At 45.4% G+C, this 23,959-nt stretch overlaps 1 protein-coding gene across 2 annotated transcripts in view; it reads right to left on the bottom strand.

Annotated features, from left to right (window-relative positions):
* Positions 1–23,959, bottom strand: part of Shroom3 (shroom family member 3) — a 57,104-nt gene that overhangs the window by 9,670 nt on the left and 23,475 nt on the right. For both annotated transcript variants that reach the window (XM_042678256.1, XM_042678255.1), the window contains exons 3-7: positions 18,195–21,414; positions 11,665–11,738; positions 8,848–9,654; positions 7,407–7,910; positions 4,258–4,408 (exon numbers count right to left, since the gene is read on the bottom strand). In XM_042678256.1, coding sequence (XP_042534190.1) covers positions 4,258–4,408; positions 7,407–7,910; positions 8,848–9,654; positions 11,665–11,738; positions 18,195–21,414 — 4,756 coding nt within the window. The remainder of the gene's footprint in view (positions 1–4,257; positions 4,409–7,406; positions 7,911–8,847; positions 9,655–11,664; positions 11,739–18,194; positions 21,415–23,959) is intronic.

Raw genomic sequence — 23,959 nt, 5'->3', positions numbered from 1 at the left:
TCCCGAAATGAATGGAAAGAGAAATTTTCAGCAAGGAAACAAAGTACAAATGAACGTTTTAGAATATTATGTTTGAAATATTAAAGAGATGACTGGCTGAATGGATAGGAAAATTAGTGAACTTGAGAGCAGATCCAATCTAAAGAACTAAAGGCCAGAAAATTGAGCTTTTAGGGATAATAGGAAAAGATCTAATCTTGTCTCACTGAGCTTCTGAGAAGGTAAGAGATTAAGGCATAAAAATATTCAGAGACTTGGCCAGGTGCCTGGCTCATGCCTGTAATCCTAGCTACTCAGGAGGCTGAAATCTGAGGATTGTGGTTCAAAGCCAGCCCAAGCAGGAAAGTGTGAGTATCTCCAATTAACCACCAGAAAACTGGAAGTAGTGCTGTGGCTAAAGTGGTAGAGTCCTAGCCTTGAGCCAAAGAGCTGAAGGATAGCATCCAGGCCCAGAGTTCAAGCCCCACAACTGACAAAAAAAAAAAAAGAAAAAAAGATTCGGAGATAATGATGGCTGAAAATATCCCAAAGATAAAAATTGTCAGAATCAAGATGCTCGGCACACTTCAAACAGCACAAACACAGAGAAGACCACCATGCCTATAAACATCATCGCACGCAAGGCAGGCATTCATACGACTAGGAGTTTCCCAGAAATGAAGGAAACAAGAAGGAGCTATGGCATTTTTTTTTTTTTTTTTTACAGTGTGGAAAGAATAAAGAATGCTGAGCATAGACTTCCAGATGCAGCACAGACGCCCTTCACTAAAAAAATGAAAGTGCCATGAAGACACTCTCAGACAAAGAATTTGCCACCAGAAAGGAGATCTATTCTGAAAGAAATGTGAAAGGAATTTTTGGCAGGCTGAAATGAAGCTTATAGGAGAACGAGGAACTTGAGGAATGAGGAGCAACTGAGAACTGGAGGAGCCGCCTATGGTCCCTTGGGGAAAGCTGAGTCTTCGGACACACATTCTTCTCTTGGCTTTTAGAATATGGAACTGTGCTATCACTTTAAGTAGGAAATAATAGTCACCATGTACGTAGGTTTTTAAAATAGAAAATATTCATATGCAAGGGCATACTAGTATCTTCCATTACATTTTAGGTGACTAATAACCAAATATAAGATAACAAATGAATTCTTTGCAGAAGTTGGTAAGAGGCTACATTCTGCCTTGAAACAATCTTAAGTATTGACCAAACATCATGTTTTTAAAGCCATGATTAGAAAAATGTGTTGGATATCAGGAAGCAGCTGATTTTCAACTTTCTGCTGAGTATGCTAAGCCTTCAACACTGTCCTCATTTAAAGATCACATATGTTGTTTCCAAATCGGATATATTAAGTTGCACCAATAGAAATTTATGAATGTGTAAGCATGCACTGGAACAAACAGAAAATGTCAAAGGGCTCTACATCGCCCGTGGTTTCCCAGAGGCCTGTGTGACTTCTGTGATGTGGATCCTTTTCTGCCTCACTTTCCCCATTTGTAATCATTCTTTATAATTTTTCTGTTTGATCATTTTTTAATTTAATCTTGAAGTCTTTTATTTTACATTCCCAAATGCCAACTATTTCCAAGTATTTGTCCTTCCTGCTTACAGCATCTGATTTTTCTTCTCTCAAGTTTCCCCCATGCATTTCCCTGTCTTGAATGTCTTGGAGCTTGAAACTCAGGTCTGGGTACTGTCCCTGAGCCTCTCTGTGCTAAAGGCTAGCACTCAACCATGAGTCACTTTAAGCCTTTTCTGTTTATGTGGTACTGAGGAATCTAACCCAGGGATTCATGCATGCTAGGCAAGCACTCTACCACTAAGCCACATTCCCAGTCCCTTGAATGTCTTTTTCTCTCATCCCCATTCATGTGGACACATTCTCACATAGAGGCCAGTTCTCTTTCCTCCAGGTAGCCTTCCCTGCCTCCATCCTCTGGGGTAGTTAATCTTGTTCCTTTGGGCTCCCCTAGCACAGTGTGTATGTCAATCAGAAGGTTTTCAATGCTGTCCTAAAGTAGTCCATCTTCCTCCCCAGCCCACAGACTCCAGGGCAGACCGGGTGCTTGCTCAGATTTGCAAAGAAGGGTCTGGAAGCAGAAATGTGTGTTCTCAGTGAACCCATCATCTTACATTTATAAACTCACTTCAACTCCCAAGTCATTTACAGCCTCGGGGGGGGGGGGGGGTGGGGGGGTGGGGTGGGGGTGGGGAAAGAAGAACAACAAACCAAAAGAACTCTGAATGGGAACTGGGTGCCAGTAGCTCACATCTGTAATCCCAGTTACTCAGGAGGCTGAGATCTGAGGATCAGGGTTCAAAGCCAGCTCAGGCAGAAAAGTTTGAGACTTCAACAAGCCAGAAGTGGAGCTGTGGTTCAAGTGATAGAATACCAGCCTTGAGTGAAAAAGCTAAGGGAAAGTACCTAGGCCCTGAGTTCAAGCTCCAGTGCTAGTGCAAACAAAATACAGTACAATGTAGAAAAACACAGCCCACCTGAACTGTAGCTAGTATTATTTCCTATGAAAATGAAGTAGTCTTGGGCTGGGAAGGTAGCTCAGTGGTAGAGTGCTTGCCTTGCATGCATGAGACCCTGGGTTCGATTCCTCAGCACCACGTAAGTAAAAAGAAAAAAGCCGGAAGTGGCACTGTGGCTCAAGTGGTAGAGCGCTAACCTTGAGCTGAAGAGCTAAGGGACAGCGCCCAGACCCAGAGTTCAGGCCCCACGACCGGACCCCTCCCCCCCCTCCAAAAAAAAAAAAAGAAAATGAAGTAGTCTTATATCCTTTCATATTCTCAAAGTCTGAAAATACTTTTTGCCATGTTATCAGAGAAGGTGATGATAAAATAATGAAAAGGAATTAAAACCTAACATTAAGATGGGGAGATGAGTAATTTGCTACTATAATTCAGGTATGTCGATAGCAGAAACCAGGACAACAAACATCTCTATATATATCATGTTGCCATAGCAACATGATACATGCAATGGTGTTTATGTGGCTCTGTCCTTGAGGTAAACACAGAATGGAGGCATTGAACAGAGTGATGAGGACAGAGAAGTATCTGGATAGAAACCAGTGGTCTGGGAGGTGGCAGATGACCCTAAGCTCCCAGACCTGGAAGAATACTTCCAGTCCCTTCCTCCTCCTGGTGTTTATGTCCTATGCTTCATCCATTAAGTCTTGGGAGACATAGCACAAAAGAAACAAAGCTTCACTGACAACCACTTACATTCTCAACACGAAGCGAGCTTGGAGCATCCTTTTGAGCGTGTGTGCCTGGGTATACAGAAGAGCTTTAAGCCAGGTGGAAAGGGGAGAGGGAAAGGGGAATGACAAGAACATTCTCCCTGCAGACACAGCCTGGCTTAGAGCTCCATGGTATGTGGGAGTAGCAAGGTCATTTTAGAAATGTTTGACATTTAAAATCTCTGTAGGAGGACCAAATGCTAACAACTGAATTCCAATTATGCTCCTTTAAGCTCTTCATTGAGGTATTACAAAGAGAGCTGGGGAATGGATTAAGATGAATGTTAAATCTTCTAGATTCTCTAATTTTTATTCGGTATATTTACTTTTTAAATTGTTATTTTTAAGGAGTTGTACAAAGGGGTTAAAATTTCATGAGTCAGATTATGAGCACAATTCTTCTTAGTGTCACCCTGTCCTTCGATTCCCCTGCCTCTCCCCCCCACATCCTACCCACAAATTAGAGTTCATTTTTTACATAGTATATATTGAATACAATGACTGCATTTACTTATCCTTCTTCCCTCCATTCCTGTGCCCCACTTTTCCTACCCCTCAAAAAGGGAAAACAAAACAGTTTCAGTACTGTGTTTTGAGGCGCTGAGGATCAAACCCTGAGCCTTGTGCAATGCTAGGTAAGGACTCTAGTACTGAATGACACCACCAGCCTATACTTTTCCTTTTGATCATAAGCTATGACACGAAAACCACATGCACTGCTGCTGTGAACACTGTTGGAATCCTTGGACTAGGAAGTTGGGGACCCGGGGGTCCAACTTCTAGCTATGAGACTGTTAAGACATCTCTCTGACAGTAGCTTACCTGCCATAGTTACAGGAAAGTTACTGGTAGGAAACAAACCAGTGCACCAAGTCAATCCAAAGCCCCTGATGATGTTTCTGGCAAGGTCTGGTGCTGCCACAAGTCCCTGTCCCTCCTGATTTGGCGCCGGAAGGCCTAACTACCAGAGGGAAGCAGAACAAGGAGTCCCATTCCTTATGTTATGTACCTTTTTTTCATTGACATCCACCTGCTCCTCCTCTTCAGGCGCCTCTTCTGGCATATCTTTGATTTTGTTCAGAAGCTCAGCCTTGGCAGCAGACACACTGTAGTAGGCAGGGCAGTTGACTAACACTCCTGCTGCTTCCTTGTCTTCACTCCTGGGCCACGAAGAACACATAGGACAGTTACATACACACACACCAGGACACAGAGGACATTTGCACACACACACACACACACACACACACACACACACACGAAACCATCTGACCAGAAATACATAAAAAGATCTATTGTATATCTTTCCCAGAAGTTGGGATAGCTTAGCAAACGTTTACTAATAAGTGATTCCTGTGTCCAGAATTACTGAAGTGAAGCACACTGGGGCTAGAAAACCACGCGAGTCAGGGCTCAGGCAAACCATTTAGCCCATTTATTTTCTTGTTTCATACAAAACCAAAATGGAGCAATGGTTTGATCAACAGGACAGTATTTCCAGGTGCTGCTCACATCCAAGCTCTAGGTTATCTCCTTGTTTTCTGCAGTTACCCATCCTTCTGATGCCTACTGTATTATTGCTTAGGTACTTGTAAGTTTTCATTGTAAGCTGCATACCTACCTAAGCATGGAAAATTTGGAATGTGCTGGCCTAATACAAAACATAAAATCTATTTATTGAGTATACGGTGTTTGAAGACTGTAGAAAAGAAGTTTTTTTTTTTTTTTTTTTGGGGTGGGGGGGTCAGTTGTAGGGCCTGAACTCTGGGCACTGTCTCTCAGCTCTTCAGCTCAAGGCTAACACTCTGCGACTTGAGCCATGGTGCTACTTCTGGCTTTTTCTGCTTATGTGGTGCTAAGGAATCGAACCCAGGGCCTCATGCATACAAGACAAGCGCTCTACCACTGAGCCACCTTTCCCAGCCCAAGAGGAGTGGGACCAGATGCTGGTGATTCAGCCAAAGCAGAAAACTCTGTGAGACACTTATCTCCAGTGAACAGGCAAAGAGCTAGAAATGGAAGTATGGCTCACATGATACACAGCCAGCCTTGATCGAAAAAGCCAAGTGAGAGCTCAAGGCCCTGAGTTCAAACTCCAGTACCAGGGGGCTCACATGAGTAGGACATAGGAAGTCTGTTTTCTTAGTTGACTTCAATCTGGCCTTTCAGCCCAGCCTTTATATTTTTGTGGTGCTAGATGGAACCCAGAGCTTCACGTACGCTAGTCAGGCTCTACTCCTGAGCTACGTGCCCAGACCCAGACAAGAATTCAGATACCACTCACTAAATGACTCTACAGAAGTAAGATAAGCTTTCCAGGAGAGGAATTTCATTTAGTCTGTGGTCTTATTTACCTAATATACACCCATTATTTTATCATGGAATTAGGAACACATACACAAAGAATCATCTTTACTGGTTTCCTGCTTAATGACTGCCCATCTAAGTAGCATATCTACAGTTAACTCAGTTGATGAGAGAACAGGAAAAAGTTCTCATTATACATCATGGGTTTTCAACTTTTGTTATCAGAGTATCTGATGCATTACGAATAGGCTTCTTCCATGGTCTGATTAAACCTTACAATGGCTACTTTCTAGCTCCTCTCACAATGCTTCTTTTCACCAGGAGATGGCGCCTGCCATCCTTCTGAAATCCTTCAGAAAAGCAGCCAGGACCATTTCACTTCCAAATTGACTGAGAAGAGAGTTCTACAGGAACTCCTAAAAGGATCCCTCCCCCTCAGGCTCTTCAACTGGGATTTGAACTTTTGGCTTTATGTGTGCTGGGCAAGCTTTCTACTATTAGCCCCTCTAAGGATGTATTTTAAAATTACCCTAAAAATGTGGGTGTGCGTGCATGCGCATATGCCACTATGAGGGCTTCAACTAAGAGCCTGGGTGCCCTCTGGGGTGCTCTACCACTTAAGCCACAACTTTGCTTATGTTATTATTTTTTAATTTATTTTTTCAGATGAATTCAGAGACGAGAGTCACATGGACTGTCCTTAAGATCTCAGCTTCCTGAGTGGCTAGGATTATAGGCAGGAGCCACTGGTGCCAGGCTTCAATTAGGTTTTTGATGCAACTGCATCAGTGCATTTGGAAGTGGCTCAGTCATGTAACAGCAGGCAGTCAGATAACAGAATGACACCCACCACGGCCCCGGATAAATCATTTCATCTCAATTAGCCTCTATTGCTCAAATCTGAAAATAAAGGGAGGGACAGGGTAACTATGGGGCCTTCCATGAGGATGACCTCTAATAGCACAATTAGACAGCTTCCAGTATTAAATAACTCTTTCCCTTCTCCCTACAAGACCTGGTGTTCCTGTTAGCAATGGCATTATGAACATTGGGAGAGTTCTAAAAGGCAAGCTCAAATGTGGCTGAAATGTTCTGTTTTTATTTAGTGTGGAAGCTACTCACTGCTGAGTTGCAATCTGTTCATACACACAGTTTTCACTGAAAATCAAGAGTATAAAAATCCTCCCCACAGTAGTCCTTTAAGGAAATCAAACATTTGAGAAACCATTGCAATAATCCAAGTGAAAAGGAAGGAATGGGAAATAGAGACCGTGCCGTTCTCTTACCATGTGGGTGGCACTGGCTGAGTGGGGGGGGGGGGGGGGGTGAGAGGAGCTTCTAGAGCAGAGCCCAGGGCCCACGCAGCGGCAGGAGAGCACGCCCCTCTTACACCCTCAACTTTCAGGATCTGGGCAGGTGAATGTTCAGTACTACCAAAAAACTCTCTAGCTTCAGCCTCGGGGAGACCTGAGTTCAAATGTAGAAGCCCGCAATAATATGACCTCGGTAGAGCATGACCCTTTAGGCTTCAGTTCTCATATTAGTAAAACAAAAGTGGTAGCTCTTTCAGAAAGGTTCTAGTAAAGATGAAATGAGATGATGAGTAAGGAAATTATCACAATGCCTGATACACACAACGTGAAGAATGGTATTAGAGGCAATTATTTTGTTGTTGGATATCTGTCCTATCCTCTACTCTGCATCACGGCGCCCCTAAGGCTGACATGAAAGGTCTCTCTTGGGCCAGGGACGTGAGGAAACAGAACATCAGATAAACATACCTTGCCTTAACATCAGCCTGTGGAAGGAGTTCTAGTGTGAGCTTCCCTGGGGACACTGCCAGGGCCTTACCTTTTGCCTTCACATCCTGGACAGCTGACAGTTCTCTGCAGGGCCTTCCTCTTCGTGCTGTTTTCCTTCAGTGTATTAATGTTTCGGGGGAACAGGCCTTCCATCAAGTCCATAGTTGTCTTCATTCTGGAGTCTGGGTCCAAAATGTCTGCTAGAGATTTGTCTTGGTGGACAATTTCCTTGGCCAGAGCCTCTGTTCTGCTGTCTTCTGAGGTCTTCTGAGGAACAGGACTGACATTCTTTTCTGTATCCAGAGTTCCACTCACTGGTTCATGGAGGAAGCTTTGGGTTTGGCTGGGAGGTGGCTGTTCTGGGCTTGGCTGTTGGCCAAGAGACCCAGCAAGTTGGGGCTGAACACTCATGATGGTGTGTGGGTTGGACTCACTGGCCTCTGAACCTCTGATAGTTTGGGGTCTGGGAGCCAGGATCTGACTGCTTACTACAGGGACTGCACCAGGCATGTGTCTTTCTCTTGTAAGTGTCACCTTGGAAAACTTGCTGGAGCTGCTGCTAAGGGTATAAAAAATAGAGGTAAGAGAATAGTCAGTAGAAGGTGAAGGGAAGTGGGTAGAGGAAGAGCAAGAGGGTCCCTTCCCATATCAGGAGAAGGGAAAGGAGTTGCATTTTGGGGTCATTCTCCCCCACACAGGGGTTCTGAGCTGAGTTTAGTCTCGTTTATCTACAGGAGAGAGATATGATGGGAATCAGTTTTGGTGAAGGTTGCTATCACACTCTAGAATTTTCTCCAAGGTTGAGGTGAAGAGAAAGTAGTGGTGACAAGTCGTAATTGTGGTACTAGGAATGCTACCCCAAGGGGTTTGTTTTGATTTTTGTTGGTAGAGAGTTCACTTAGTCCCAGGAACTACATATTGGGAAATGCTTCTTCCCTGTTCCCCTGTTCTTGTGGCTTCCAAAGAAGAGCTTTCCCCTAAACACCATGGATTTTAGTTCTACTCTTTGTTCCTGCCTGTGGACACAAAGTGGCTCCAGATAGAAAAAAGGCTGCCTACAAGCATGCTCTCTCTCTCTCTCTAGCACAGCCTATGACAAATCCACTTATTTGGGGGTTTGATTTTTGGGAGACCCCCTTATACTCTTGATAAGAGTAGGAATTGAAAAGTGATATGCTATTAGGGAATAAGGTAGTATTTTTACCTTCTATATACTGTCCTCTTTTTTATTCTTTGGCCATGGCAGGGAGGAGGGTTTGGTTTGGGCTTTCTTTCTCACTACCTTTAGCTCCTTGGTGCCTAACAAACACTGGCAGGCTCACCACCCCGAGCTAGCAAAGGAAACAGCTCTCTGGCTGAGCTGAGCTCTGGAAAAGCTGAGGGCTTTCCATGGACAGCAGGACTTGGGAGGCCCGCACCTGGATTTCTGTTCGCGAGGGCAGCCCTGGTCCTCCTCTACCATGACTGCCAGGCCTGGAGGCGTCACTTACCTGCTGCCAGGCTCCTCGCAGGCCTGGTTATCTTCCAGTGCCTCAAACACCACATGGGGAGGAGGAGGAGGAAAGTCATCCGAGGGATTCACTGGGGCTTCCTGGCTCACTGGAGGAGGTGGAGGTGGGGGAAGGGCTTCAAATGTGGGGCTGGAGGTGGCCTTGTACAAGTCCTTCACAAACACCTCGTCCTCATAGTCCTCCCGGAGCGGTGGGGAGGTCTGCAGGGCAGATTCAGAGATGCGCAGCGAGACCCTCCCAGGAGTGTCTGGGTCTGAAGTGCTGCATGAACTCGGAAGACTCGTCTGATGCGTGTGGTAGTGCTTCAGGTTTGCGAACTCGAGTGCTGAGGCATCCTGGGAGAGGCCGTCCTCTGTCGCTATGTGAGCCCACTTCACCCGAGGAGGAGGGGGCCGCTGGGGCAGACTGGCCCTCTTCCTCGCGCCTTCTTCTACCCCATGCTCTGGGCTGGGAGGCTGGATCAGACCATCGCTTCTGTGGGGCCCTCCAGGGGTGTAGGGTGCAAGAGGCTGTCGCCCTGCCTGACCATCCCTTCCACTCTGCGGATCAGAGGCCAGCTGCGAACAGTAACTGGAGGGAACGGGTGAAGGCAGAGGGGAGCTCTGTGGGGTCAAGGTGGCAGCCCGAGTGTCTGGGAGGAGCCCTTGCATTCTGCTGGCTTTGGGACATTCACTAGGAACTGAACAAATACTGGCTGCTTTGCAGCCTGAGCTGTCCCAGCGTGGGGTGGGAGGATGGAGGGGCACCGGAGTCTCTTCTCGGCCTCTGTCAGAACAACTGAGCAACCTGGAATAGGGCACAGGTCAGAGGGTTAGTGTCTTGAGAAAGGGCAGGCACTGAGCCCTAGGTTCACATAGATGTAGAAGAACAAGAAGAAATGAGGATCACAATCAACAGATGGTTAAGTGATGGGACCACAAACAACAGCTCTCCCTGGCTGCTTGTAGTCAGAACAAAGTATTATGAAGGTCTAAAAAAAATGCCTGCATTCAGGGCATTTCCTGCTGGTAACCCTCACGCACATACCACACGCATGCACGTGTGCCCACACATGTGGCTTTTGAGGGCAGACTGCAGGACAGGAAAGGACAGGAGGAGGCCACTGCCAGGCCCTTTTAGGACTGCTTGGCTCCTACCAACACCACGTCTGGGGGTGGAGCACTTGGAGAGCTTGCATGGGCTTTATTTTGTTTTTTTGCTAATGCTGGGGCTTGAACGTAGGCCCTGGGCCTACGTTCCCTCAGCTTTTTCACTCAAAGCTGGCATTCTACCATTTGAACCACAGCTTCGCTTTTGGTGTTTTGCCGGTTAATTGGAGATAAGAGTCTCATGGTCTATCCTATCCTACCCTGGCTGGCTTTGAACCATGATCCTCAGTTCTCAGCCTCCTGTGTAGCTAGGATTACAGGCATGAGCCACTAGTGCCTGGCAAATTTGGAAGGTTTACTTACAACTGTTTCCGAGTCTCCCAGTGTTTTCATCTCCTAAGATGAACAACAGAAAGGGGGGATCGGAACTGAGAGCTCATCATAAGCAATTACCTCTGAGGAAAGACAATGCAGTAAGAAGCAAAAATGGTGCATGGTGATTTAAACTGTTCTCTAGACAGCAATATTTTTTTCCCCTTTCAAACACGGAAATAAAAGAATAAGAAAACAGATTGCAGCGCTGACAGAGAGCAATGCAAAAGCTAGGAGACAGCAAATCATCAGTAAATGCCACATCTGCAGTCCCTGACGAGAGAGCAAGAGAGCGGATGGCACTGCTTCCTAGGAGGGGGTTGGGCCTCACTCCCACATCACAGCAACACCGCAGGGTCAGCCACTAAACCCACTACGTGCCAGGCCAGGATAACATAGCCTGCAGAGAACCGAATCGGCTCTTCTCCAGGCTGAATGTATTGTTCTTTGATAAAGATGCAGATGGTTAAGCAATAGCCCATCTCTCTCCCAGATGCAGTCCTCCCTTCCCAACACAGCCCCTCCACACCTAAGAAGGGCTGTATTGCACTCCTTGGAGGACACCCCTGGGAGGAAGCTAAACAACCAGAGGCAGACCCTCTGGGCATGGTCTTCACTTCCATGGCATGGTTGAATTGAGAAAAATGGAAAAAATGACTTGAAAAACCATGCAAATTGGCAGAGAAGATTTAAGTACATTATCATTAGTAATAATAATATTGTAGCAGACAGCTCTATGAGGCTGTAGCATAAAAACTATTCATAGATGTAGTTCAAGGAAAACCCTCTTGGGACATCTGTACTTGTTCAAATTGTTAAAAAAAATAGTCTATTAGACCATTCCACTTAGAAGACATGATTTTGAAGGCAAACTGATGCTGCCTTTTATCTCTCATGATGATGAGGTGGCTTACTGTACATTTGTCTCACTCAGTGACGCAGTTCAAGGAATGCCTACTCTTTCCCTGGTTCTTTTGTTGTCAGATCTGACGTGTGTACACACATATACCTGGGAGAGATCAGCCACACAAGCTAGGTCCCATGTGTGCACGTCACCAGTTATATTGAGAGAAGCATTGCCATGAACTATCCTGACAGCCAACTCGATAGAATCAAATGTTGCCTCAATAGCAGCCATTCAGAGCCCATTCTGTACCAAGTGTCATTCTTAGAAAAATTCAACTTATAAATGAAATGTTTCCCACAGGCTACTGAAAAGGCAGCCCTTGATGTTATTCAACATCATGTCCCACTTCCATCTCCTGTATAAAGGACCAGGAGTAGCTTGACCCCAAGAGCATGCACAGGCAGAGGGTATCAAAGTATATATACATACGTAGATCCAGAGTCAGTTAGATGACATGGATTCTTCACAAAACCAAAGCCACTGTCTTCCCCCAAGAGCACATCCTTGAAACATAAGAAAGGCACAGCATAATTACCAGTAAAACAGGTGTTTACATTGGCCAGTAGTGTACAGGGAGGAGGAAGGAAACCTAATTTATTCCTTAGTATTGTTAGGCACTATGGCATACTTTACATTTAGGTCTCAAAGTTCTAGGTAGTATTAGTCTCAACAGCATCAACCTGGACATAGGCTCAAGACCAAAAGTGGCAGTCAGGATTTGAACTTTAATCTGTCTGCTTATCTCCAGAGTTCAAAATGACTGCAACCCTTGAAATGCAATGTTGACAACAGTGACTCCAATGACTGGAAGGAAACATGAGAAATGACAGAAAAAGGAGGATTACTGAATCTTGAGAAAAAGCTCAAGTATTCTGAGGTATAGTAAGAGATCTGAATTTGTAATCCCAAGTTGTATTCCCACTTGGTTAAAAAAAAAAAACTCATCCACAATTGATACAAAGAAGTCTGAGGACTTCTTTGGGATAGTTTTTAAATAAGGGTATATTATGGAGTCCTGAAGGGTAAATAGTATCAAATGATAATGTAAAGTCTATCCCAGGTGGTCTGGTCCGTGATAAAGATAATGCATTCAACTCCTAACTAAAATTCACAGACAATCTGAAACTTACTTTTAATGATTCAGCTCACCATTTAGCCTGTTCAAAGGGTTAATGGCCTTTTATCCCCTTGTCTCTTTCCCTGCCTCAGTCCGAAGTAGAGGCATTCATAAGCAAGGAAAATGCAAAGGTGGTGGAAGAACAAACAAACATTTTGAGTGTGGATAACTGGAGCTCTCCCTCATTGGGAATTTGCTGTGTGGCAGATACCACTAAGTACCCCTTGCAATCTACAAATTATATGCCTGGAATATTAGCATTCATAACATGTGCATGTTTGTGTGGATGAGAGACAGACACAGAGAGCCAGAGATTGCTCAAAGAAGAAAAGCAGCCTACAGAAATTCCTGTGCCCCATAAAATCTTATGGTCTTTTATATCGTCTCCCACCCCTTTCCCCTGTTGACAAGAAGATGCCACTTTGTCAGTAATTATTTGGAATAATCCCCAGCCCCATTTGAACTCCTAAAGCAGTACAGTTTATTTATGTTTATATTCTTTGCATTTCAGTATGAAATGAAACTAACTTCTGTATCCAAATGATCTGGTCCTTGAGTTTCAACTTTAAATTGTTTTTTATATGGTTATTTATAGGTTAGTGAGAAAATTCTTTAAATTTCTGGTCAAACAAAATACTATTTGGATCTACAGAGTATGCTTTCCCAAACTAGAAGCCCAAGGAGTCTAAATTCTCATTGTATTTTTCTTTTTTTCCCCCTTTTAAAAATTTGGGTACTAGTCCTGGGGCTTGAACTCAGGGTCCTGATCTCTTTTGCTCAAGGCTAGTACTCTACCACTTGAGCCACAGCTTCATTTACAGCTTTTTGGTGTTTATCTAGAGATGAGTCTTATGGACTTTCCTGCCTGAGCTGGCCTTGAATGTCAAACCTCAGATCTGAGCCTCCTGAGTACTTAGAATACAGGCATGAACCACTGGTACCCGACTGCTCGTTGCATGTTCTCACTACGATTTTAATATATGCTCATTGTCAAGACTTGATTTTTTTTATTTTTCTTAAATTTTCTATAAAGAAGGCATTAAAGTGGAGAAATACATTATGAGAGAAGTATCAGAAATAGAATTATACCAACTGAATTTATTTTTTGTTAATTATCTCAAAACTGATTTAAAAAGATACTGGCAAATTTAGGATTCTGAGTGTTTTGAATCCAAATCCTCATTTTTTGGTCCTGTGTTAAGGCATTCAAATATCTCTGTGGCATAGAAATTGATTAAAATTAAAGATCCATATGAAAAATCTCCCCTAAATGTTATAGTAATTGATAAACATAAACATGAACTCATTTCTCTGGATGATAGGAGGTAAGCTGTTTGACTCTTGCTTCCCATTTCCTACCTTAGCCTCTATTCCCAAGTCGGCATAGCATAGTGACTTAAGGACTCTGAAGTCAGACAGTATGGAGTCAAATCATGATTCTCAACCACCTTGGGCCAATTTCTTACCCTCCCTGGATGTCCATTCCTCTTTTTTAACACAGAAGTAATAATATGTAAATAATTCCACTGATATATGTGTATGTATATATTGTTATTACTAGGGCCTATTGATATAATTGCATAGATATAATTGCACTAATTATATATATACATATACAGATATCTATCTATGGAGAGAGAGAGAGAGAGCAAAAGAGCAAGAGAGCTATGACTAGGGCTTGAACTCAGCACCTGGGCATTGTTCCTTTGCTTTTTGCTCAAGGCTAGCACTGTACCACTTGAGCCACAGCTCTACTATATTTGTAAATATTATACTTTACACTTAGTGTAATGACTGGTGGTCTCACCAATTTTGATTATGGTTATCTACTTGTAACTTCACATTTTGTAGAGAGTTGGTTGTTTTATGCCTAAAATTAAATGATTGCTTATTGAGAGATGCTAGAAAGGGCTTACTAGCTGTGCCCCATGAAATCAAGCCATAGAATCCAGCACTATGATGCCATTTGTTGATTGGACAACTTCCTTAGCAGATAAACAAGGTCTGTCACACCATCACAAGGTGAATCTGGGAACCAGAGAAGCTGCTCACTCAGCATCTGGAAACAAATCCCCACCAGGAATCTTGTTTCTCCCAAGGTTTTTTTTTTTTTTTAATAGGCTCTAGTATATTTTAGTCTATGCAATAAAGAGGGGGTAAATGTGTTACTGAAGCAGAATATTTGAGTATTTTTCTACTGCTCTGCAGGGCTTATCTATCCACTTTACAAGTTGTTTTCCAAGGTCTGCACAAAGTTACTAAGATGTGCTCTGAAGCTTCATCCCTGATATCTTATCCGTTCTATAATTACACCGTTCAAATGATGAGGAAATTAAAGCGAGAAAATGGGAGGTACATGTTTTAGTTAGGACACCAAGCTAGCTAAGAAGAGGCTCAATCTTGCCAAATATCTGAGCAGATCTCAGGCTATTTTCAATTCAGTCATTACTTCAGGCTGAGAACAATTGTCATATGGAGAATAGATTCCCATCATGACTTGCTTTTGGAGACAGAAAGTGTCCTCACTAACAGAATTTTGAGAAGTATTCCCTTGTTAAATGCTTATAATGGTAGAGGGCCTGCTTAATTTATGTATGGCGAGTTTAACCCTAATACCAATAAATAAATAAATAGATGGCTTGAAGATGTGGCTCAAGTGGTAGTGTCTGCCTAGCAAGGACAAAGCCTAGACTACAAACTCCAGTAACACCAAAACAAACTCAAAAACCTGCTCTGTTAGCATCTGATTGGCAAGAACAGGATGATGTTGGAGATGTCTTAAAATAAGCCAGGGTCACAAATAAGAGTCCACATTTTCATTTTAGCTCATTCTTTATAAGGTCACTCAACTTGTACAAGTTCTCTATGATAAGGAAAATAATAAACCTTCACAAAAGTTTAATGATAATGGTAAAGTTCTTAGAATCTATAAAAAATTTATTTCAAAAGTCAGACTGTATTTTTTGTTTTGTCAGTCCTGGAGCCTGAACTCTGGGACTGGACGCTGTCCCTCAGCTCTTCAGCTCAAGGCTAGAGCTCTACCACTTGAGCCATAGCTCTACTTCCGGCTTTTTCTGCTTATGTGGTGCTAAGGAATCGAACCCAGGGCCTCATGCATGTGAGGCAAGCACTCTACCACTGAGCCACCTTCCCAGCCCTCAGAATGTAGTTTGAACAAGTAACTAAATTAGTTACAAGGTAAGATTAATTTTGTTTTTGTTGTTAATGCTTGGGATTAAAATCTAGGGCCTTGTATATGAAAATTGAGTGTTCTATCTTTGGTCTACATCCTCAGCCCCCGTTTTACCTTTAACTATTTTGTTTCACTCACAAATAAGGGAGTTAGGGAACAGTATGCAAAGAGCAGACCCTGGGAGTCTGTCTCTTAGACCAATGCTGGTCCGGATGGACTTTAATTATTTTGTTTTAACCGCAAATAAGGGAGTTAGGGAGCAGCCTTGCAAAGAGCAAACCATGAGGGAGGGATGCTATTTCTCTTAGGCTAGTGTTGGTTGCTGGATGGGTTTTGTTAATGGAAATAAGAGTTAAGGAACAGCATGCAAAGAACAGACCCTGGAGGCTGTTTCTCTTAGGCTAAGTGCTGGCTGCTAGATGGGGAAATGAGAGAAGGAAACTCAAGAATGTGTTGGTACGAAGCAGCACAAAAATGATATTTCATTTTGAGAACTTTTCCCCCATGGCTTCATATTTCCTAAATGACATATCTATGTGTGGTATGCTCTTTATTTAAGGGCCATCTGAACATTCTGTATTTAGTTATCTTCAAGTTTTTCAAATAATATACTTAGTGGGAACTTGAGGGAGTCTGTTCACTTCCCTACAACACAACTATGTTTTTACTTAACTCTATTTCCCAACAGGCCAGACTTGTGAAATATTTAGAGAAAAAGGCAAAAAATAATATTCATAGTTATCCAGGAAATTCCCTGAGTCAGAAAAATGGAAAGCTGATGGGGCTTTCACCTAAGAATTTCTATCTTCTTTACAACACTGGGTGAGAGAGAGAGAAAGAGAGAAAATGTTTCAACTGCCATCAGTCAAATACTGGTGTCTACAAAGCTAGCTAAAATATCACAGTACACATATGAACTTGACATGAGGGTTTTTTTTTGTTTGTTTTTTGTTTTTGCCAGTCCTGGGGCTTGAATTCAGGGCCTAGGCATTGTCCTTGAGCTTCTTTTGTTCAAGGCTGGCACTCTACCCCTTGAGCCACAGTGCCACTTCTCACTTTCTCTGTGTATGTGGTCCAGAGGAATCAAACTCAGGGCTTCATGAATGCTAGGTAAGCACTCTACCACTAAGCCACATTCCCAGCCCAAATTTTACATGAGTTTTAATGGTAGGGTAAGGAGCAGAAATTAGCACTGCTTTTCACTTGGAAGGGAAGAAATTTGCCACGGAAGGCTTATAGAAAGTGTACGTATGGGTAAAATGGGAATTTATACTGGGAGATCTATCACTGGATAATTCTGAGCAGAAAATATCTGGGAAATTACAGAATTTTCTTTCAGAGGGCTGTGTGTAACTTTATGTGTTTCAAAAACAATGCAGACTTCCGAGTTGCCTAACTATTAAACCATTGTCTAAAAGTGCTTTTCTCCTGTTAGTGTATACCCAAATTCTCCATTGAAGTCCTGCCCATCTTTTAGCATCAGGTTCAAATCCTATCTCCTTCAGAAGTTTCTTCTATAGCATCGGGTTTATCTCCACTCCTCCAGAATTTTCTAATATATTAATTGCACCAGCCCTGGCAAAGTATAAGTCCTATTTTCTTTATTTCCTTCTATCCTCCAACATGGCATTTTTCAGACAATGTAAGCTCCACAAATCCTTGTTGGGATGGTTGACTTTCTCCAGAGGAAACAGGTAAGTCTAACAAGGAGTAATGGAGGGGTATTCTATCTCCCTGGCCAACCCACAGGTGAATTCCTACATCTTCACTGGGAAGGGAACTGAGGGGCTGGCCTCTGATGTCTAAAGGAGAGCCAGAAAAGGCATAAGGATTAGGAAAATTAACCAACTTCTACACCCAAATGCTCAGGTTCTGGGTCTAGCTGCTTGAAATTTCCTGAGGAGGGTAAAAATCATATTAAAATCGTTTTTTTTTATTTTAATTTTTAAAGTTTTTTTTATTTTTTGGGTCCGGTTGTGGGGAACTCTGGGCTTGGGTGCTGTCCCTCAACTCTTCAGCTCAAGGCTAGAACTCTATCACTTGAGCCACAGCGCCACTTCCCGGCTTTTTTTTTTCTGCTTATGTGGTGCTGAAGAATCAAACCCCGGGTCTCATGCATGCAAGGTAAGAGCTCTACCACTGAGCCACCTTCCCAGCCCCATATTAAAATCTTTGCACAGTTTAGAGCCTTCATCGGAAAATGCTTTGATGTGAAATCTTCAAAGTCTAATTTTTCCTTCTTTCAGAGCTCAGATGAAAATCACAGAAAGATGAGTAAGTGTAAAGCGTCATTAATTGATGGCCAGGAAGAAATCAACCACCAATGAGTATCATTGTCAGTAATTCTATTGCTAATTTGTAGATGCCCTATTCATACATGGTCTCCAAGGGGGGGAGGGGGGGAGAGATAATCCTTAACTTTCCCATACCATATAATACACTGCTATGTAAGATATCTATATAACTATACAGACATTATATTTCTGAAGGTAAACCAGGTTGGGGTGCTGAGGGAAAAAAAATTTACTGGAAAACAAATGCTACGTTTCTCTATTTAAAAGGAAAACTGATCCAAAAAGAAAAGGAAGGGGTTAGAGGATCCCCCGCACTCCAGATCTTCCAGGACCAAACCCTACTGCCTCCACTCACCTGGCACTTCTTGTCTGCAGTGGGAGACGACCTGGACCGCACGTGGACAGGGACAGCCTGCACATCGGAGTGCTCCAGCAGGTCCTCGGCTGACATGGACTTCCCGGTTCTCCTGGCCACGTTCCCCCAGGATGAAGACCCTCCAGGGTTTCTGTCCAGCTTCTGGGTGCCCCTTGGTCCGCAGCTAGCACCATTGAGCATTTCCCTCGGGGTCTGGGGATCCCAGCGTCGCCGTTCTCCAGGGAAGCGTGCACCCGCGAAGGCAAAGGAGCTGCTGCGATCTCGAGGGGCCCTGGGGGTCTCCGTGGCTGCAGCTGGCAGTGGCGGGGAGAGGGCGGCTTCCTTGCGGGGCTGCCAGCTGGGCTCCCGCAGCGAGCTCAGGCTGCAGGCCGAGGCCAGGCCAGGGCCGTCGGGGGCCTGGAGGTAGGCGCTCTGGGCGCGCTCGGGCAGCCCCGGCTCCTGGGGCCCGCAGCCGGCGGCGGTGGCGGGGCGCTTGCCGGTCTTGCGCTCGATGTAGTCGGCCAGCGCGCTCTGCTGGAACTGCTTCAGCTCGGGCCCCGACAGGCTGAGCGTGGAGCAGGCCTTGCCGTCGCGCTCGAAGAGGCGGCGCCGGTCGGCCACGCTGCTCTCGGGGTACCGCAGTACCCCGGGCCGGTGCAGACCCGAGAGCACAGGCTCGGCCTCCTCCGACACCCCCACCTCGTTCATCTTCTCCGGCTCCGAGTAGGAGCGCTTCTTCTGCTCCATGGTCAGGCGGCGGCGCGGGCCTTTGCGGAGGGCGGCGGCGGCGGGGGCCGGGGTGGGCAGGGGCTGGGCCGCGCTGCCCTCGGCCGGGGTCACGCTGTGCCGCTCCCGCGGGGTGTGCGGGGAGGCCGAGGCTGGCATCAGGGCCTCTGGGCATCGCAGGCCGACGTGGGCCGAGGCTGGCCGTGGCCGCCAGGGCCTGGAGGCGCCGGGGGCCCCCAGCTCCAGGTCCCGGCGCCGGAAGGAGGTGGCCCCCAGGACCCGGGACTGCGCGTCCTTGATGCTGTTCCTGTAGGTGCGGCTGAAGGGCGCGTCGAGCAGGGGCGACGCGGGGGCGCCGCCGGGCCTGTCTTCCGGCCCCGGGGCGTCTCCGTCCGCCTTGCTGAAGAGCTGGAAGGTGCTCTGGCTGCGGAGCAAGCGGGCGTCGGGCCTTGGGGGCTCGCTGACTCGGACTGGGGGGCCACGGCCCCCCTCTTCAGTCCTCCTCAGCTGCTGACCGCAAGGCTGCCAAGAGGCCTCTTCCAGCTTGGGCTCCCCGCTTCTGAAGTGCTGCCCCTCATTGCCCAAGGGCTCCGTGTTCTCAGGGCTCCGGAGGCTGGCTTTTGTCTCTTCAAGGTCACTCCCGGAAGTGCTGGACGTCGGGGCCCTCCTGTAGGTGTGGCCTGCACTGGGGGGCCGGGGGCTCCCATGTTCTCGCTGCTCGAACTTGGACACCTTCTCCAGCACAGAGCAGTGGGGCTTCCTGTACTGGAAACCCTGCAGGGCCGAGGTGCTGCCGGAGCTGAGTCTCCTCCTGCCCAGGCTGGATGTCTGCTGGTATGGAGGGGTGGGGGGCTCTTCATAGCTTGGATCGGCACGGTGGATAGAGGGTGAAGTACTGGATCTCCCTTCAGGCCTCGCATAGGAAACGGGCCTGTCCAGGTGGCCTCTGTGGTCAGGGAGCACTTTCCTTGCAGAGTCCTCCAGCTTGGTGTTGACCGCACAGGTAGACCTGCCAACAGGGTAACTCTCCTGCACTCCCTCAGCCAGCTCCAGGCTGCTTTGCTTTCTCAGACTCTCTGGAATGTTCTGGAGCGATGAGAAGGTCGACTTGGTCCTGCCAAAGTTGCCTGACTGGCTGTGGCTTAGGCCTTCTCTGTCCAGCTTCTGCCTAAGGTTGGCATTATGGTCTTCCTGGAAATCACTCTCCCAGGGTTCCAGGAGCCTAGAAGACCTCTTGTCTCCACCCACTTGCCAGGCCTGGGCCTGAGGAGATTTGAGGCTGTGGTGATTAGAACACGCTTTGTTGCCATGAGTGTTCTTTCTCTCATTGTAATGAACACTGTTGCCTTCTGGAGCTGTGGGATGTCTCTTTAGGGAGGAATCCTCCTCATTTTCAGGCACTGAAGGAAAATGGACTTTGTAGGGGACGTATTTGACCGTGGTTTCTGGTTTCCTCTCCAGTGAGTCATGTTCTGAAGGCTGGAAGAAGGCAAATCCAGGTCTGCTAGCTCCATTTTGGTTTCCATTCTCATCAAAGGCAGCTATCTTGTTGCAAGCTCCCTGAGGGGTGGCTGGATATCCACTCTCCTTGGCCAGTGCAGGGTAGAGTGTACCATTGCTACTCACAGAAGGCTGGGGCACCTGGGCAAAGTGTGGCTCCGGGGATGGTACAGGGTAGATGCCAGTTGGCAGCAGTGGTTGGCCAGGCTGGGCCTTCTGAATATAATTATGCTTGGGCTTCACTGGGGGGCTGTTTTCTGGACTCTTCTCTGGGACAGGATGCAGCTGATCATCTATGAATGGAGATTTCAAGGAGCCCGAAGAATTTGCCTGAGACCGGCAGAAGCGCTTCTGATCAAGGCTAGACCAAGAGCTAGGTCGTTCTCGGTGCCGAAAGGCTGCATAACTGTCACTCCGAGTTGGGGGCTGTGGTGCACCCACTTTATGAGGCAGGTTGTCAGGGCCAGTCTCTAAGGAACTGGAGCACGGCTGGCTCCAAGATGAGGATAGTGCTCCCTTGCTCCGAGAAATGCTATGCCATTTATCATAGCCCTGATCATCTGCTGATGGGTGGGCCTCCCGACCTTGAAGCAGCAGGTCTGAAGAGTTCACCTCATACTCTTCTGAGATTCCCCTCCGGGTATCATAGACTGTCTTGACATAGCGGATATCTGCCTGTCTCATCCCTTCTAGGAGGCCCCCGCGGGCAGAAGTAGTGTCCATAGAGCCTGACCGCTCTCGGCTAGTGACACCAGGGGGTGGGTACTCTAGGATGCTAGAACTGGTGGAGAAAGAGCTGTATGCCGAGTCTCTCTTGTTATGGAGGTGGCTGAGCTGGTCAATGCTGCTCGTAGACTTGGCAGGGGAAAGAAGATGGCAGGCTGAGATTCCCCCAATGGGCTCCAGACTTTCCAGGCTCCCCTGGGAGCTGCACTGGTCAGGGCTCCGCCTCAGATAAGCATGGTCGAAGCTGGAGAGGTCACTTGTAGATGAGCTGGAAGAAAGGAAAAGCAGTCAGTACCACTGAGGAGCTATTTAGTAGGTCTCCAGGCACAGGACCCAGCTTATAAATGTACTGTTATGTAATGTTTGGATTTTGAAAGGGTCAGTAAAAAGGGCCATATTTGGGCCTTGTTCAGCTTCACTGTGTCATCACTAGGATTAACTGCCCAATGCTGTAGCCTATGTGCCGCTAATGAATCATCCAGACAAGCTAGGAGAAGGGATGCACAGAGAAAGTAATGTGGCCTTGGACACAGGCAGCACTTTGATGAGCTCTGTTGTGCTGGAATCAACATTCTCCACGTGCCGGGAGATGGGAGAGGAAAGAAAGGAGGAAGGGAAAGTGACAGAGGCTGAAATTTTGTGTCTATTGGAGATGGGAGGGAAAAAAAAAAAGAGGCAAGCTGAGTAAGAGATCAGGCACGTGAGGGCTGAGGGAGACTTATGAGCACATGTGTATGATTTTAGTTAATATCTTTCCTTTTTAAGGAACTGAAAGCTACATCCTGGCAATATTCCTGGAATCAAAACTGTACAAGAGACAATTGGTTTGCAATGAGAAAGCTAAACACAAAGCTGAATGAGAGAAATACAGAGATGAGAGTTAGAAAATGATGAGAGAGGGAAGGAGAGGAAGGCTTTAAAAGAAGTCTTTATCACTTCTGAGTAACTTCCCAAGCCTCTATGTCCATTAAAGAGGATCAGATTTGCATTAACAAGTTTGTCCAGGTGGGTTTTCTGAGCCTGGCTGGGGAATGAGGAAAGGAATCTTCATCTAGGTATTATATACCCCAGAAAATTCCCTCAAAACAAAATCGCTTATAAAGAGCTTTAATTATAAACTCAAAATATACTTCAATAGGGGACTCTCAAAACTCAACAGGTAAACATGCACCTGATTTAAAAAAAAAACCAGCAAATTCTCCACTGAAGGAGACACAATTGGTAAATAAACATTACGAAAAGATGCTGTATACCATTTGTCATTAGGAAATTGCCAATAAGATACCATTATTTAGTAACTAGAACAACTAAAATCAGGGACTACAATATCACATCAAATTCTGATCAGGATGTAGACCAACAGGAGTTGGGTACAGAAGATGGGCTGCCATTTTGGAAGACAGTCTGGCAGTTCTTCACACAACTACAGTTACTCTAGATTTCTGAATGCATCCAACAATCACCTTCTGCCATGGTTTTTGGGCTGTGGTTTGTTGTCTACAGGTTCATGTGTTCAAAGTCTGATCTCTATGTGGGGCCTAGGGGAAAGTCACTGAATGTTACCTATGGAAGAGAGTAAGCTATCTCTGTGGGAAGCTCTCCAGAGAGTTGTTCTAAGAGTAAGCCTAATCCCTGATTCCCTAATCCCTAATCTCTGGCTTCCTGTTTTCAAGATATGTGACCTCCATCTCCCTCATGCCTTCCCCGTGTTGTGATACCATCCACTGTTAGGTCTTCACCAAAGACAAACTAGTGGGATTGTTCAGTATTAGACTTTTTAGCTTCCAAAACTTGTATCTCTTTTCTTTAAAAAGTTCCTTTTTTAAACAAAGGAGGAGGGTGCAATGCTTCATAAGAAATGTATGCATTATCCTGCCCATGTAATTGTAACCCCTCTGTACAGTATGTTCACACACACACAAAAAGTTCCTTGCAAGAGGTTTTATCTTTCTTGCTGTTGTTTTTAATGTATAGATAATGTGATTTTTGTTGTTGTTTCTTTTGTATGTTCTTCCTCCATGGCATAACCCCTGTTTTTACTGTATTTGATTCCGATGCCCTGTATCTTGTATATACATTTTTCTGATTTGGGTAGGAGAAGGGAAATAACAAAATGCTGAAATAAGGATACAGGTTGACCCACTGTAACAATGAGATGTACAAGACACTATGTTGAAAATGAACTTTACAACTTGTGTGGGGGGGGGGGGGTAGGAGCTGGGGAAGTGGGGAGAAAAGGGATGGTAGGGGAAAAACAAAGGAGGAGGTAACAATGCTGGACAGGAGATGTACTCATGAAACTGTAACCCCTCTGTACAATAGCCATTATGCCTCCTTTTATTTTCAACAGAAGATTCAGACCAAGTATGTTCAGGGGGAAAGGAAGCACTTGGCCCTGAGGGCTGTCTCACTCACCAATTCCATGAACTGAATCCTCCCCTCGCCCCCAAATTTCCTCAGTCTTTTACTAAAAGAATAATTTAAACCTAGCCTAGGAACACACACACACACACACACACACACACACACACAACTAAACAGAATGGCTAAAATGCTATCACTAATGTATTTCAAACCACAGACTGCCTAGAAATATAAATCACAGGCAGACTGTGCCTGGGAAATATGGAACGCATTTTCCCACTACTATCTAGAAATACTGTTTTCTATTAACGTTATCATTCCTGCTTCATAGGTGGCATTAATGAGTGGGCATGGAGTAGAATAATTTGGGATGATGTTTTCAATCTTGTCACCATCCCAACCTAGATAGCCTTACTACTACGAGAACAGCAAGGATGTCTTAAGTGGGT

The sequence above is a fragment of the Dipodomys spectabilis genome, unplaced genomic scaffold (assembly GCF_019054845.1).
Source record: "Dipodomys spectabilis isolate Male_0828 unplaced genomic scaffold, ASM1905484v1 ptg000043l, whole genome shotgun sequence".
NCBI lineage: Eukaryota > Metazoa > Chordata > Mammalia > Rodentia > Heteromyidae > Dipodomys > Dipodomys spectabilis.
The sequence above is the reverse complement of the archived record's forward strand: the minus strand, read 5'-3'. Positions and strand labels throughout refer to the sequence as shown.